This window comes from Festucalex cinctus, chromosome 6 (assembly GCF_051991245.1).
Source record: "Festucalex cinctus isolate MCC-2025b chromosome 6, RoL_Fcin_1.0, whole genome shotgun sequence".
Lineage (NCBI taxonomy): Eukaryota > Metazoa > Chordata > Actinopteri > Syngnathiformes > Syngnathidae > Festucalex > Festucalex cinctus.
This window is the reverse complement of record NC_135416.1, coordinates 7,947,845-7,964,013: the sequence shown is the minus strand read 5'-3', so window position 1 is coordinate 7,964,013 and position 16,169 is coordinate 7,947,845. Positions and strand designations below refer to the sequence as shown.

Genomic DNA, 16,169 nt, shown 5'->3' with positions numbered 1-16,169 from the left:
GTCCTGTTACCCACATGTCTGTCCACAGCCAATCCGATCAATTGACTGTCTATTTAAGCCAAAAGAGGTGTGTGTTTGTCGGATTATTACCACTGTTCCTCTGTGCATCTCCGCAGCCCAAGGGAGCTTGGCGTCTCGTGATTCCCGATGCATTCTCATTGTTTCTCGTCTAGTCAAGTTTGTTCTGCGCCTCTCGATGTTATGCGAATAAAGAGTTAAATCTTATTTGTGTCTGCGCTTTTGGGATCCAACCCCAGAAAATAACAATCGATCAGGCAAATGAAGATATTACGGTTGATGACCGATAAAATGCTCACCAATCCTGATGCAGCCGATCAGATTGATGCAAATCTCCCAATAAGACCCATTTATCTTATTAAAGGTGTTTCTTGTGTGCGTCCTGACCTCCTTGCAGCGTGTATTCGGTAACAGGGCTGCTGTAGACGCCCAGGCCGACGCCCGTGTAGGCGGCCACTTGGATCTGGTACTGCGTCCAGATGATCAGCTCCTTCAGCAAACAGTAGTTGGTCTCCGGACTGCTGATGTTCTTCTCCTGGTAGTCGCCTGGAAGCCCCGCCAGACGGTACCTTGACATAAACAAATAAACACATTGGTGAGCCACATTATACTGTAATATCATTCCTTCTGGTATTGCCCTTTCGGAGGAATTGAAACATCTGGCTAGTAACGACATAATTCTTTGTGCATATGGTTTTCAGCTTAAAACAGACATGTTTCTTTAAAAGTGCATCCATTTAATGGCATTTTTTTTTTTTTTTATTCTTCTAATTTCTACATCCTGATCGTAAAATAGCCACAAGAGTACCAAAACCTTGAAATAAGGCTGGTATCGGTACGTGGCCATCCCAAATTCTAAGCTTAAAACTCATTTAAAATTAAAAAGCAATATAAAACATTTTTTCTAATTAACTCCCAGAAAGTGATGTTTTTAAAGGATTAACAATATTATTTTTATTGTATAATAACGAGTTTTTAAAGTTATAGAATACATATTTAAACCCTTCAAAATGTCATATATCTAATATTTAAAAAATGATGCCGATAGGAATTACATAATATTTTTTTCCATCTCCTCCATTATTTCATATTATATAACACCTTTTAAAGTATCACCCCACCAAACATCATTTTGTACAATTTGCGATGGGCAAAATTCTCCACAAAATAAATCTCAATGAAACAAGCAGCGTACAGTATGTTAGCGCTTTGCTATCACTCAGCTGTGAAAAAAAGCTTTCATCTACATGTCAGCATCTTCATCCGGCGTCAAAAGTGTAAACAAGAACGTTTGAGCAGCTGACTCAGCGCTGTGTGTCATCCCGAGCGGCGCGGACGCATCCAGTGGGGGCGCCACTGGAGGCTGACAGGATGTATTTTTTCGGCAGGCGGGGAGATAAACAGAGTGACGCTCGGATGCAGGGCGGAGCAGAGGTGAAACAGAGCAGAGGAGAGGAGAGAAAGATGAAGAGGAGGTGGCGAGTGAGGAGATGACAAGCTGGCAAAACAAAAAAAAGACAGGATAATCGAGGTGAGGGCAGAAGAAGGAGGCGGATACGGACCCCCACCCAACCAAAATGTGATGTCAAGCAGAAATGAGCCGGCCGAGTTTGTGATTTCAATAGAGTGGGAGCAGATTACACAGTGAATAAGGATTAAAAACATGAGCTGCAATTATATGCAAATGAGCAGGAAGCAGCGGAGGGTATTTTGATTGCAAACAGCGTGACACATTAGAAGCAGCAGGACAGAGGACCAAAAAACAACCTGTAACATTCCAAATTGCATGTTCGCTCACTAAACTAAATTGTATGTTCACTCGCTCTAACAGGTTGCATGTGTTGTGGTGTTGTTGGTAGGTAGGTGTGTTCAAATCTTTTCGTGTGAACACAAAAAGGGAGCGCTAAATTGCGTGTTCAATCACTCTAACAGATTGCGTACGTTGTGGGCAACAGGTGTAAAAGTGGTTTAGCTTGCAATTTGTCTCAGGTTGGTAAAATCAGATTACGTGAGCTAAATTCATTTTATCTGCATATGCTGCTCCCAAAATGTGAAAATGAACTGCACGGATGGAATCCTGGGTGAATAAGATCAGCTTCCACGTCGTTTTGCAACTCAATCTGTTTTTACAGTACATTAGGGTCATGTATGTAAAAAAAAAAAAACGGCATCAACGTACATGTAATTAATTCATTTCCACTTCTGTTTCAGAGTATAATTCCTCTCCATAATCCTTATTAATTTGTCTGCTGTTTTGCTTTTTAAAGTTTGATGTTCTCCACTTTGACACGGTTCCAGCCAGATGTCTGTGAAAAGTCGACTCAATCACCAAAGCACTTAATTCTGGTGTTAAACGCCCTCGCCAAGTCGATCTTCGGCTATCTTACTAATTAGCACGGATTCTTCACTTTTTCTCATCATCCCTTTGTGGGAATTGTGATGCAAAACCGTTTATTTCAGAATTGACTGATTTAGTATGACTCAGTAGGATTACGATTCCATCTGGTACGATCCAGTTTGACAGTGTATGATGCAATGACATTTTTTTGTTGTTGTCATTTTACATACTTTTGAATGAACTTGTCAGGACTGTATCTCTCCAATAAAAGACTATCGTTAAGTATCTCGATATATTTAAAAATTTAAAACTCGGTTTTATTCGATTTTATGTAAATAAAAAAACAAAACAAATTTGCTGATTCACACATACAGTTGATTAAAGGGAAAGTCAACCCTATTTTATTTATTTATTTATTTATTTTTTACAATAATAAAAGTGTTGAGCTGTGATTGGTTGTTTCCTGAGCCCTGAGCAACAGTGATGTCATCAAGATGGCCGCCCCCTGAGATGGATATTTATTTATTTATTTATTTATTTTTTACAATAATAAAAGTGTTGAGCTGTGATTGGTTGTTTCCTGAGCCATGAGCAACAGTGATGTCATCAAGATGGCCGCCCCCTGAGATGGATATTTATTTATTTATTTATTTTTTACAATAAAAAAGTGTTGAGCTGTGATTGGTTGTTTCCTGAGCCCTGAGCAACAGTGATGTCATCAAGATGGCCGCCCCCTGAGATGGATATTTATTTATTTATTTATTTATTTATTTATTTATTTATTTATTTATTTTTTACAATAAAAAAGTGTTGAGCTGTGATTGGTTGTTTCCTGAGCCCTGAGCAACAGTGATGTCATCAAGATGGCCGCCCCCTGCCATGATTAGACTAGCAAGGTCACATATAACATATTATTGTCAAAAAATGTTAAAGGTTGATTTCCCCTTTCAGAGTGCATGGCATAAACATCATATTCCGCTTGATGCACAGTCCATGTTGACCAGTGTAGGGGGTTCATTATGCAGATTGTGAATACATGCTATTGTCCTGTAATTGTGCAGTGAACAATGCAAACGCGTGGCCCTGCTTGGCAAAATAAAATGATCATGTTTGTTATTAAAAAAGCATTTTGCCTTTCATAACAATGTATTTTTTAGATGAACACGAGTGTGTTGCAAGCATGTGATCATGAATAATACATTTGCGTAGACACGGTAGCAACATTTTAACATTTTACAGCAAGTAATGCACCAGCCTCCACTTGTGATATAATGCCTTCCATAAACTGAGATTACTTTTTAAAAAAATGTATACTGTAAAGCCACTATATGATATATTAGGGAATGCAGCTGGCCATGGAGTTAATGTAGGGTTCAAATACAAGGGTGCTAGTTAAATTCAACATTGTTTTCACAGTTACAATACAGACAAGGAATCCATTCCTCATTCCTCCTGTAAGACCAGTGCACTCGATTTCAGCATGCAGCAAAAAAAAAAAAAAAAAAAAAAAGCCATACAGAGGACAATAGCTTTTCAAAGTGTTGTACTAGCCATCCATTTATCTTTTTATATGGTTTGTCGTCATCAGTGTCCTGGGTGAGCAAGAGCTTACCGCAGATGACTTTCGGCAAAACACAAACACTCAAATTCGCACCTATGGACAATTTTGAGTATTTAATGAACCTAACGCGGATTTTGGGGGAATGTGGTAGGAAAACAACACAAGCAGGGGAAAACCATGCAAATTAAAAAGTGAGTCAGAGGTGCTAACCGGACAATACCTGACACCTTCCCGATTTTTAGAAAAGTTAAGCACACGTAAGAGTTGTATGGCTCCATTGCGATGTGTCTTCGTACCTGAGCATATATCCTCTGAGGACTCCGTTGAGCTGCGGTTCTGGAGGCGGCTGCCACTGGACCATGATGGACTGGTTCGTTCGCCCGCTGGCCACGATGTTCTTTGGGGGGGCACTCGGCGCCTCCTCTCTCAGCATCAACCTGACATAGTATGACAACAAACAAGAGAGAGGGAAGCTGATATTAATGATACTTACATTTGCTTTTAAATACAAACAGCTTGAAGCCTCTTTTCTGGATAAATTGTTCAATAGTTGTCATTACAGAACATGAAAAAAAATTGATTATTATTGTAATATGTATTATGTAATAATAATGACAATAATAATAATAATAATACAATTTTAAAAAATGTAATAACAATGTAATCATGTAATAACAATGTAATAACAATGTAATAACATATAATGTAATAATCACGCACTCACATTCACAGCTTGTCAAGACTCAGGCACATTGTGTCTACGAATGACAACGTTTGCGAGACTGCTGCAACTCATTACAACAAATCGTCTCTCAGCATTCATGTATCATTTTGCAATTCCGCGCTCATTTCTCCCATTCCTCATTCCACAGTCTTGCAGTGTCATGCAATTCATTTGTTTCCCTTGTCTTGCACTATTGTTCATTTATTTCAAACAATCACTGCTACAGCTAGAGCCCATGATGATGGAAGTGCTTTTGCCATCATCCCGTGGGATTGCTGGCGCTGACACGGGCTCTTTACAACCGCCAACTGCGGATTGCCTCGCGCGTTTCCATGGCCTGGCGGCGGACGACAAACGAGCATTTAGCGTATAGCTGTCGCAAATTAAGATGGAGGCGATGACTTTCACACGCTTTCCTACATCTGTTTCGTTCATTCTTCTTCCTTTGATTTTTACATCTACAACCTCGAACCGACTACAATCCACCGAGAAAGCAGCATTACCATCAATATACGTTCGAACCTTGATAGGGAACCAATGGGTATGATGATCATTTTGGAACTAGAAATGGAAATTACAGTGAAAGCCGCCTACATTGCAGTTTTTTAAAAAGATTTTACTAAGACCTGACCAATATGGATTATTCTTTTTTTTAATGCTGATGCAGATTCCAAGCACTTAGGAATAAATTTATGTGTTTAAAGCCTGCCGTAGGAGTAAAACTATCAACAAAAATGATTGTGGGTTGTAAAGAGAACCATGTTTATTGCGGAGGATACAGTACGATATACGATAAACGGGGGTTCACCCTATTGAGCCGATCAATACATCGAAAGTGATCAACAAACCCAACAAATCAGCGGTCAGTTCGATTTGGGTGCAGCGTTTAGCCCCCGTCCAAATACAACACCGCACAGTCACCTTGTCCCCCTTGCTGCTTTTCAGCGTTTTAATATCCTCTGCCCTCATTTCCTCCGCGCAATAAACCGGCATTTTTTCCACCTCCTTTGAGCTGCGGTCGACTCAAGCGTTTCATTTAAAAGTCGATACGCAATGTGGAATCGGCGCGAGGAAAGTGTGTGGGCATTAAAGAGTGGAGGATGACACAGATAGAAACTTCTGCTAATTCCTGCAGTGTGGGGAATTACACACACGCACAAACAGATAAAATGTTCATCTCCAGAAATCCATCCTCTTTTCCTTAATAGCAGGGGACAGATAAAGTGTGTCAACCAGCGTTCAGACTAACTTATGAGTTTGACTTGTTTTCAAACGCGCTTCTGTATATTTGTGCGGGAAAGCGTTGGCGCCTCCGAGACGGCTGGGGCTTTATGACTCGTGTTTGTGGGAAGTTAACGTCCCCGTGTTGAACCCACTTGATGTGAAAAATTTACTCTTAAATGGTTTGGGCGGGAATTAAGGCAATTCATGAGATGTTTTTCGCTGTAGGGTGCAACAGCTTGTGCGTGTGTGTGTGTGTGTGTGTGTGTGTGTGTGTGTGTGTGTGTATGCTTAGAACGTGCAGCGACGATTTCGGTTCAAAGAGATGCGGGATAGTCAAAGATTACATATAGTCTAGCTTGTTTCCACACGGTAAACTTTAACCGTCAGTGCCTGTCGGGCTATGTAGGTGTGCACCTGGTATCTATACTAAGTCCCCTGCTAATTTTACAGTTCATTGTTAGTGCCTTTTTTTTTTTTCTTGATCTGATTTTGTTTTATTTCATGTTTTTCCTCATGTTCCTTTTAATGTCTTGTCTCATTAAGTTTTTTAAAAAAAAATTATTGAGCAATTAAACACCAAGTTTTCCTCCTGCTCCTTCTTCCTCTTCCTCTCCGTATCCTTCTTCTTCTTGTCTGTCTCCTTTTTCTTCTTCTTCTTCTTCTTCTTCATATCCTTCTTCTTCTTCTTGTTATCCTTCTTTTTCGTTGCATCCTTCTCCTCCTCCTCCTCCTTCTTCCTTCTCCTTCTTCTCCATCTTCCACTTCTTCTTCTTCTTCTTCTTAAACAACAAGGATTTGCGCAAAAAGGCACATTTACCCACCAGGACCAAACTGCTACTATGTGACATGGTTAAGGTAAGCCATTTTAAGCTAAAAAGAAAAACTCCATTGTAGTTATTAAGCAGACATTTTGTTAACGTTAGTTTGCAGCCTATAATCAGTCCTATAATGCAGCAGTTCATGCTTCAATTGTTTACAATCCTGGTACTGCCTGACACTGACCGGGCTCCGGCACTCTATTTTTTGGAGCACTCTGATTAACCGAACGACACATTTAAACAATATTCTAAGTTACCAAATGGTCTGTGGTAAGCAGTGTACTCGGCGCATATTTCTGAACACACCATGGTCTTGGTTTTTGTACCAAATTTACTCCCCCAAAGAACAATACCCCCAACATTTTCTTCACTGGTCTGAATAATAATAATAAAACCTGTGAAACAGCAAGGTAAACCCGTAATAGTTATAGTAAAGCCCAAATCTCACTGAGTGGCTTTGTTCAAGGTTGCAAAGATGTTTGCTAAATGTTCGCAAACGAAAACAAAAGTTTTTATGGCCGTTTTTCTTGTCACCATCAAATTTTGAGCATGTTCAAAATTTCTTTGTGACAATAAAAACGGAACAAAAGTTTTTATATGGTCTTTTCGTTGCATCTTTTACCAATTTCAGGTGGGAACTGATCAAAGATAAACCACTACCAGCTGTAAAATCACCGGCTTGTTTGAGCAAAAGTGCACATATCTATGCACAAACACACACAAGAACACGACTAATAGCTCGATAGCTTGGCGCATCATCACTCAAGAGGGAGATGCGGCAAGTCATAATCCATACCAGGGAAAAGGCCATCGGATGTTGCCTAAGCCGAGCAACAAACTCGATGCTCATGTGAGTGGACACATACGCTGCTGATTATGTAAGCTGAGCAGCTTACAGTAAAGCCACAGGCTGGGCCAGCTTGCACTCGTTTTTTTATTTATTTTTTTACCACTCCGCCTTGACGGGTTTGGGAGCCGTAATCACTAGTAAGGTCGGGTCGGGTTAGGGTCGGACGCCAAGCGAGGTTAACGGGAAGGAGGAGAAGAGCGGAAAGACAAGTGAAAGATGAAATAATTGAGGGCAAAGGATATGATGGAGAAAAAGTGTAAGGTTGCCAAAATAGCTGGGGAAAAATGGAAGGTGATCAGGCTGTTTGAGGAAATTGGACGGTGGAGGAGAAAGCGAGAGGTCAGGACGGATCACGCTGCTCCACCGCCTCGTCTGCTAAATAGTCAGCCGACGACAGCCGAACCTTCAAAGTTGCTCAGGTTGGACTAATCGGATTTGGACAAAAACATTCGAAAATATGACTCGAAAGTCATCACGAATTAAGTTATGCGACACCTCGGCATATCCCACGAGATCTTATTCGTCTTAATTTTCAATAACAATTCTTTTGAATAGGACTTCAAATTACGATTATTTTAGTAATCGGTTAATCTGTCGACTACTTTTTTGATTAATTGATGAATCAGATTTTGGTCTCTCTTTTTTTTTTTTTTTAAACAGACATTATTTCAAATCTACTGTGCACAAACAAAAATTATGATTCAGTTAGTGGTGTGGTCCATATCACGCGGAAAATAGGCAAAAATGTTGATCATTGTTTCAAAGCAATTGTTTGATTTGGGTTCAAAACAAAGACAATCAGTCCACTTTCATGAAGCACTACGCAAATTGGATAATATTTACTGCTGAGGAGCTGAAATTACAAGCATTTGCACAATTTTAAATATAAACGATTCATCAATTAGCAAAAAATAATTTCTGATTAATTTGATAATCATTTAGTGAACAATCGATTGATCATTGCACCTCTGAATTTGAAGGTAAAGCTACTGGTCTAATTTATTACTTACAATGTCATTTCAAGATATTTTATAGGTAAGAGCTGAGAATTTGTAGCTTTAGGAGATCATTTAAGCGGTTTCAATAAAAACCATTTGAACAGGTCTAAATACATTTTGACAAAGGAACCCTTGACTATTCTTATAAGATATGCAGAATGTTGTATCTCACATGACAAATTCCGAGTTATATGAATCAAGAGACATTTTAAATTAGTGACTGCACTTTAATTTTGAATTGTCTTAAACTCTTACGACGTTGTTTCTGTGTGTTTCGTAATGTTAATGATCAGATATGCAAATAGAGAGCACAGACTTGCGAGCACGATGATTACAGTAATCCCCGATGTTATCTCAAAGGTTAATGGAATGTTTCCAAACAAATCATCTGAACTAAAAAGTGTGACTGAAACAATTAACACATCATATTAACTGTCAGTCGCCTTGCAGATGAGGAGGCGCACTTCACCACTGTGTCTTAACAACACTGACAGGCAATCCATTCCATTTTATTTAGATGTGAAATGACTGGAAGAGAAACTAACAAGCAATAAAATATCCTTATAATGTTCAATGTAATGTGTAGATCTGCCTCGCTAATTGCCCAAAGAAGTGTGCAGTTAGTATCGCAATGTGCTATTAATCACATTCATTTCAATAAGTTCATCTTAGAGCGTTTCGTCATGTTTGAGAGTCTGTGCATGCTAATTAAGCAGAAAGGGGGCGGACCGACCTGGAACCTGCAAGTCACTTTGGTTGAAGGTGGCTGATTAACAATGCTGAGGTGGCAACCAGTGCACAAAGGGTACAAGATGAGACTTTCCCAGAATAACTTACATCTCCCTTTTCAGATATCTTTAGTAAGCTTTAACTAGGTGGAATGAAGTAGTAGTATTTAGAATGTAGCATGTATTAGTGGGCATGTATTTTACTTTTTCACAGCCTAAAAATTTCTAGATTTCTAGTACAGTCCACAATTATTGTAAATAAATAAATAAATAAATAAATAAATAAATAAATAGCTTTAGTAAAAGCTTTGAAATTCATCAATGGGCCTTGTGGTTCATGCCATTTGGTCGGGTGAGCTGCAAAGTTAGCGCTACCGTTTTCACGTCTGTTACGAACAGATGTCATAGATAAGCGGTTGACAAACAACTGTAAGGGAAATCGGTCCAATTAATTATTAAATCAATAATTGTTAATTATTAAATTAATAATCAATTGGCTCATTAATTGAAGGAGACTCAAACTTAATATTTAAATTAAGTTGAGCTTGCCTGCGGAGCACCACATCTCTTTTTGATAATTTTATCAGGATAACAGATGAGAACCTCGTTGAATCAGTCATTAAAATGAAGGTTGTGCCCTTACTACAATTTTGTGAGTTCTTTGTTCAGCTTAGAGGTCACTATAAATTGATGAAACACACACACAGTAAACCAGGGGTTGAGTTTTGTGCACGTTTATTCTCTAACCTAGGTGGGATAATCTACTTAGAATTTCAAGAAGCAAAACTAACTACTATGATAGGAAATGAAACGAGAACTAAAATAATAAAAATAATCAAAGGAGAAGAAAAGAAGAAAAGAGAAACGGTCTTAACCAAGGTGATAGATTTCTTAAATCAAACCAACATGGGACCCACAATCAACCTAGTTTGCACCAATTTGTACTAGGGCAAAGGCCTGCAAAGTTGCACTTACAGATGGGGTTGGTCTGAGAAGCAGGACCCTGGATGGAGACTCGCCAAGCTCGTTTGAAGAAGGGATGAAGAAGGTTCAGTTCAGGAGAGGGAGAGACAGGTCGTCCGGCTGGCCAACTGAGCGTCACGGGGTCAACCTGCTGGCTGGGACGGGCCCTTTTTGGTTTGAGGCCTAGTGTGCCTGGAAAGGCACCATCCGTTTGAGCCTTGTGCAGGGACCAAAAGCAGCGTGTTTCGCTGCGCCTGTCGCAACACGCGATGGCTTCTGTGCGTTGCCGTGTGCTGGAGGTTAAGCTAGCTGGGCTAGCCCTTTGTCTGGCAGCCGCGCCGATGGAGACCAGGAAGGAGCCAAGGAGCAGCGAAGAAGCGGGAGCCAAAGCAGCGGAAAAGAGAAGAGGCGGAAGAGAGAGAGCAGCACGCAGGGAGCGTGCTTTTAAATTGGGAAGGCGGCGGCCTCCACACCAGGGGGGCCGGTGAGACCACAGTGGAAAGTTACCAGCTTAGAGAAGGTTTTGGTTGACTAATCAGATTGAATCTGGATCCCATGTGTGTTAAGATTCTAAGGTCAGAATTCAACCAATGCAACACGTACAATTGAATACCTCAAATGAAATGTTACCTAGCTTACACTGTTAAAACGTGCATACACATGAAAGTTTAGTGGAGAATCTGCCACTGCAATGGAACATTTTCATGACATTTCATGGAGTCAACATTTCACAAATGGCAAACATAACATTTCATAATTCATTGTTCTGTTGCAAAATAAGAAAGTCAAGTTTCTAAGAAGGCTTTTACTGTCCTGATTTGTGTGTGTGTGCGCGTGCGCGTGTCAATCAGAGCATTTGTCTGTTTGTGGGGGATGTTCTTGTGCTCCCCACCCCCCACAGTGGCATGTTCAGGCCACAGGAGCTCAATTCCTTTGGAACTGAGGTTGCAAAAAGTTACAACCGGCCGATAATCGTTACAGATCCTCCCTTTGGCGATGGAAACGTTCTTCGACAGAACGTTTCGGTCGGCACTTCTAGACGTGGCATCGGCAGGTGGACAGGTGAAGCACAACAATGCAGTTACCAGAGTACAAAGTTGGTGCAAACCCACCCCTCCCCTCCCTTTGCTAAAGCTAGACTCGGCAGTTGGCTATGATGTTATCTTTCCCTCTAGGTCTACACTACGTGTCGTGTATAGAGTGGAAGGGGAAAGTAACAGACGCAACAGGAGAAGAACACGAGAGTGAAAAAATAGAAGTCCAATAGTTGTCTAGAGGCCTGTGTAGGAATGTCATGTCAATGTGACTGAAAGGGGGCACTTTCGGTTCTTACTATGACTTTGGGTCTTTCTAGGGCAAAAGAACGCTGTATTCAGGGAGCATGCAGGCCGAGAAGACGTTCTCACAACTGAGCTGTTGATGTATCAAACAGATTAGTGCAGCATGTCAAGTCTCAGCGCGGTCACACCTTGCGTGTGAGCGTGCTCTGGCTGGGACACCGAGAAGAAACAAACTGTCTCGTGGTTAGTTTGGTTCAGCTTAGCGTGATGCTAGGCAGATTGAGGACTAGCGTAGTCCTTTTGGTTGTTTTGTCGGGAGACGGTAGATTGGTAATTTGTTTGCTACGCGTTGTTAGGCAAAAGGAATCTCGGTCGTGACTCGCGTGTTTTGCCATTTTAAAGTTAACGGTGTTTGGACTAACAGCGTTAACAGTTAAGGTTCTTATTTTAAATAAGAAGCTAATAAAAGCAGTAGCTAAAAGCACATTTCTTACCAATCGCTTTAGTCGTTTGGGGAGTCTGCTGAAGATCATTTGAGTCACTGTACACTTTCTAGGAAGTTTGTTTATGCACATGGTGTCATACGTATGAGTGCAGGTGTGCGAATGGGTGAAGCACAAATTTAATTGGCTATTCAATGGCGTTATGGCGGTTAGGTTTGGCCCTAGCCACTTTAAATATGTCGTTAGCGCATTCATACACAACAGCAGCAAAAATGTGTTAGCCATTAGGCGCCAGGGTGTCTGAAACCACTGTTTGGGAAGGGACCGTTTGGGTCCTGCATCAGTTGGAAAGGCAAATGCACCCATAGGTGCCTGATGGGTGGGAGCTAAAAGCTCCAAGTCATCTTGGATGAACCACAGGAAGAATCACAGGTGTATCTTGTACCTGCTGATGGTGGTCAACAAAGGTGGGCGAGGTTCGTCCCTCAATTGTAACCAAGGAAGTGAGGTCATGGAGGTTGGACCTGATTGGCTGGTCCAGTCCTGTTGTGATGACCTCCCTTTGACAGCTATGTGTCATGTCATGGGCGTATGATGTCATGACCCCCCCTTCGGCTACGTGGAGCCACGAACGGCAGAGATGTGCGGTCCGCGGAGGAGCAAGAAGAAAGCCCATGACAGGAAGCAAAAGGTGACCCCCAAAAGCGAATGTCTTGGCATGAACAGGTGAGCCGTCGACAGGCGAACGAGGAAGGCACGCGGCGGCGGTGAGCCACACAATGAGCAAATGCAAGAGAAGAACAATGGACTGCAAGTTCATTGAAATCAGATAAGTGTTGTTGAGCACAAAGGCTGACAACGTGTGGCCCAAAAGAAGTACTGCAGGCGCCCGCGGAGGAGCAAGAAGAAGCGGGAGCCAAAGCAGCGGAAAAGAGAAGAGGCGGAAGAGAGAGAGCAGCACGCAGGGAGCGTGCTTTTAAATTGGGAAGGCGGCGGCCTCCACACCAGGGGGGCCGGTGAGACCACAGTGGAAAGTTACCAGCTTAGAGAAGGTTTTGGTTGACTAATCAGATTGAATCTGGATCCCATGTGTGTTAAGATTCTAAGGTCAGAATTCAACCAATGCAACACGTACAATTGAATACCTCAAATGAAATGTTACCTAGCTTACACTGTTAAAACGTGCATACACATGAAAGTTTAGTGGAGAATCTGCCACTGCAATGGAACATTTTCATGACATTTCATGGAGTCAACATTTCACAAATGGCAAACATAACATTTCATAATTCATTGTTCTGTTGCAAAATAAGAAAGTCAAGTTTCTAAGAAGGCTTTTACTGTCCTGATTTGTGTGTGTGTGCGCGTGCGCGTGTCAATCAGAGCATTTGTCTGTTTGTGGGGGATGTTCTTGTGCTCCCCACCCCCCACAGTGGCATGTTCAGGCCACAGGAGCTCAATTCCTTTGGAACTGAGGTTGCAAAAAGTTACAACCGGCCGATAATCGTTACACAACAACAACAACAACTGTGTACTGTACCAAAAAGAGCATGGTCGAGAGATGTATGCACAAATTCCCCTCCAGTAAAAAAATAAATAAATAAAATAAAATAAAAAAGCTGAGTTCTTTCGACGATGTTAAGCTAATTTCCATAGTTTCCATTACATTTGTCCATTAATAATGTTTGATGGGAAAGATGCCCCTACCAACATGGCCACCGACAAGAAAGCAGCACAACACCAATTGTGGCCATTTCTGGCGTTCTCCTTTGGAGCTGCATGTCTTTGGCGATGCTAAGCTAACAACTATGCTTTCCATTACATTTGAAGGGACATGGGGAAAGGTGCCCCTACCAACATGGCCGCCATATTGATGCGTGTTTTCGCATGCTACGGTCAACAGTAAGTCTGTTTATGGAACTACAGTGTCATTTACTGGCATTTTGGCTAATTGTGGTCACTTCTGGAGCTAACAGACTGAGCAGCTACTTAAGAATAGGCGTGAGAGTGCACTGTAGACTCTATATTCTGTCCATTGAATCTGGTGTCCATTGGCGGTCTGTTTAATTGAGGTTCCGCCGTATCTCCAACTGGGGTTACAGCTATCTACAATTAAATTCTAGAGATCCATAATTCACAAGCAGAGATTGGACATGAGCTGTAACGACAAACCTCATACACATGAATGGCCAACGTGACATCATTTGTCTTCGGGGAAATCTATTTCCATTTTGACGAGGCAGAACTGAATTACAGTTATCGCTATCTGTCATCTGGGCTGGTCACGATTTTGTTACAGATATCGTGAATGCAATTTTTAAATATTCAAAATGTAATTATGACTAGTCAGCAAGACGTTAGAATCCATTAGCTAAATGCTGAATCCACTTGCCAAACAAACATGTTGTTAAGACACCTTGAACTAACTTAAGTGTTTCAAATTGCCAACTAGGGTTTTGTGTCCACACTGACATTCGGTCACTTGCTCCTGCCGAGTGCACCGAGTGCCTTTGTGGCCTCTCGCGCTCGTGCGTGGTCTTGTGCCAGCTGACGTCCGCGAGATTGAAAGCGTGTGGTCACATACGAGGCGGACGCTGATGAAGAGCCGCGTCCATCTGCTGTGATACGCTGACCACTGATGACTTGACCGCTTGCCAGTCCCTCGTTTGGGGAGGATCAATGCATTCTGTTCTCCGGTGCTTCGAACAAGCGACTTTATGCTGAGGAGCAGGTGGCTCGCTGCCTGGAGACGACGCACGCGTAGACGGGAAGGAACGACTGAAGACTTGGCAATCGGCGAACAATGGACATGTCTGCACAAGTTACCGCCAAGTAGAGTGATGTGGCCTGACCAATTTGCTCACAAATTGAGACTATGGTGGTATCTTGACTTAACAGTGTAATAATATGCTACGTGAAAAAAAAAATCGATTGATTCATTTAATTAACTGATGCAACGGTTTCTCTTTACATGTATTGTAAAATAGAATCATGAATTTACTGGTTTTGCAAAGGCTAATGCCAGTCGTGCAGTTATTTATAAGTATGGTACGTGGACTCCCTCTAGTGGTACATGAAAGAATGACTGAATAAAATGTTCAAATTGTAAATGTTAGTGTTTAAAACTGTTTTCACCCCCAATCCAGTCCAGTAAGTTTGTTGAGTACAGTTCATTTGTACTTTAACTTCACTAACAGACAACTCGATTTGTATCTGGGAATGTGGTTGTGCGATACGATTCAAGTAAATTCAGTTCAAGAATAATTGGTTGGACTCAATGAGATTATGATTAGATTCAATAAAAGGTTCGGCTCAGCTCAGTTCAAGCATAGAGGACCAAAATTGACAAAACGAAAAATAAATAAATAAATAAATAAATAAATAAATAAATAAATAAATAAATGAATGAATGAATGAATAAATAAATAAATAAATGCAGAAATAAAAGCAGACAAAAAAATATATTAATCAAAAAATAAATATATACAAATAAATACATAAATAAATAAATAAATAAAAGTGAAAATAAAAGCAGACAAAATATAGAAATATAAAAACATATGTATAAACCAAAAATAAATATAAAAGGAAATACAAAAATGGATATAACAGATTTTTTTGGTGGTAATTGCAAAGCAGTTTTATGTATCAATGACTTAATTTAAGGAGCAAATTTCTAATTTTGTGGAGTAATTTCCATATAGCGAATGAACATTCTTTTAGCTTAGCCTAGCGGGAGACAAGAAAAGCTTTGGCGACCCACCGGCCTAATAAATTGATGGGGAAATTCACTGCTGATAGTTTTAGTATTTTCCTTTTTAGTATGTCACAGACACATTATTAAGACAGTAGTGAACTGTTTTAAATTGTGAAGAAAAAAAAAGCAAAATATGTTGTTTTGAACTAAAATGAGTTTTGTTGGTTAAATGAATGCACTCACAACATGCGTTCTCCATAATTGCAATTGGCAGGAGCTTCCTTCCTGAGATTATATTTGGAGGAGCGACATCTGGCATCTGTCAATGGCCACATCTGTGGAATTGTGTGTTTGTGTGTATTCACAAGGACAATTGCAAACCACACCTCCTCCAAAGCCTCCATCTCGACAGCGTCCCATCTTCACACGCACGCACAAACGCACAACAACGCTTGCACTTTTGAGGCCAGAAATGATTTTTCAAAAACACGGCTCACTTTTTTTGTCCTCCCTGCAACTGGCAGGCA

General features: G+C 40.9%; 1 protein-coding gene across 2 annotated transcripts in view; it reads right to left on the bottom strand.

The window, feature by feature from the left end:
• The window catches only part of sdk1b (sidekick cell adhesion molecule 1b), a 270,446-nt gene that overhangs the window by 65,636 nt on the left and 188,641 nt on the right, over positions 1-16,169 (bottom strand). For both annotated transcript variants that reach the window (XM_077524564.1, XM_077524563.1), the window contains 2 exons: positions 4,214-4,354; positions 406-587 (listed from right to left, as the gene is read on the bottom strand). In XM_077524564.1, the coding sequence (XP_077380690.1) occupies positions 406-587; positions 4,214-4,354 (323 nt within the window). The remainder of the gene's footprint in view (positions 1-405; positions 588-4,213; positions 4,355-16,169) is intronic.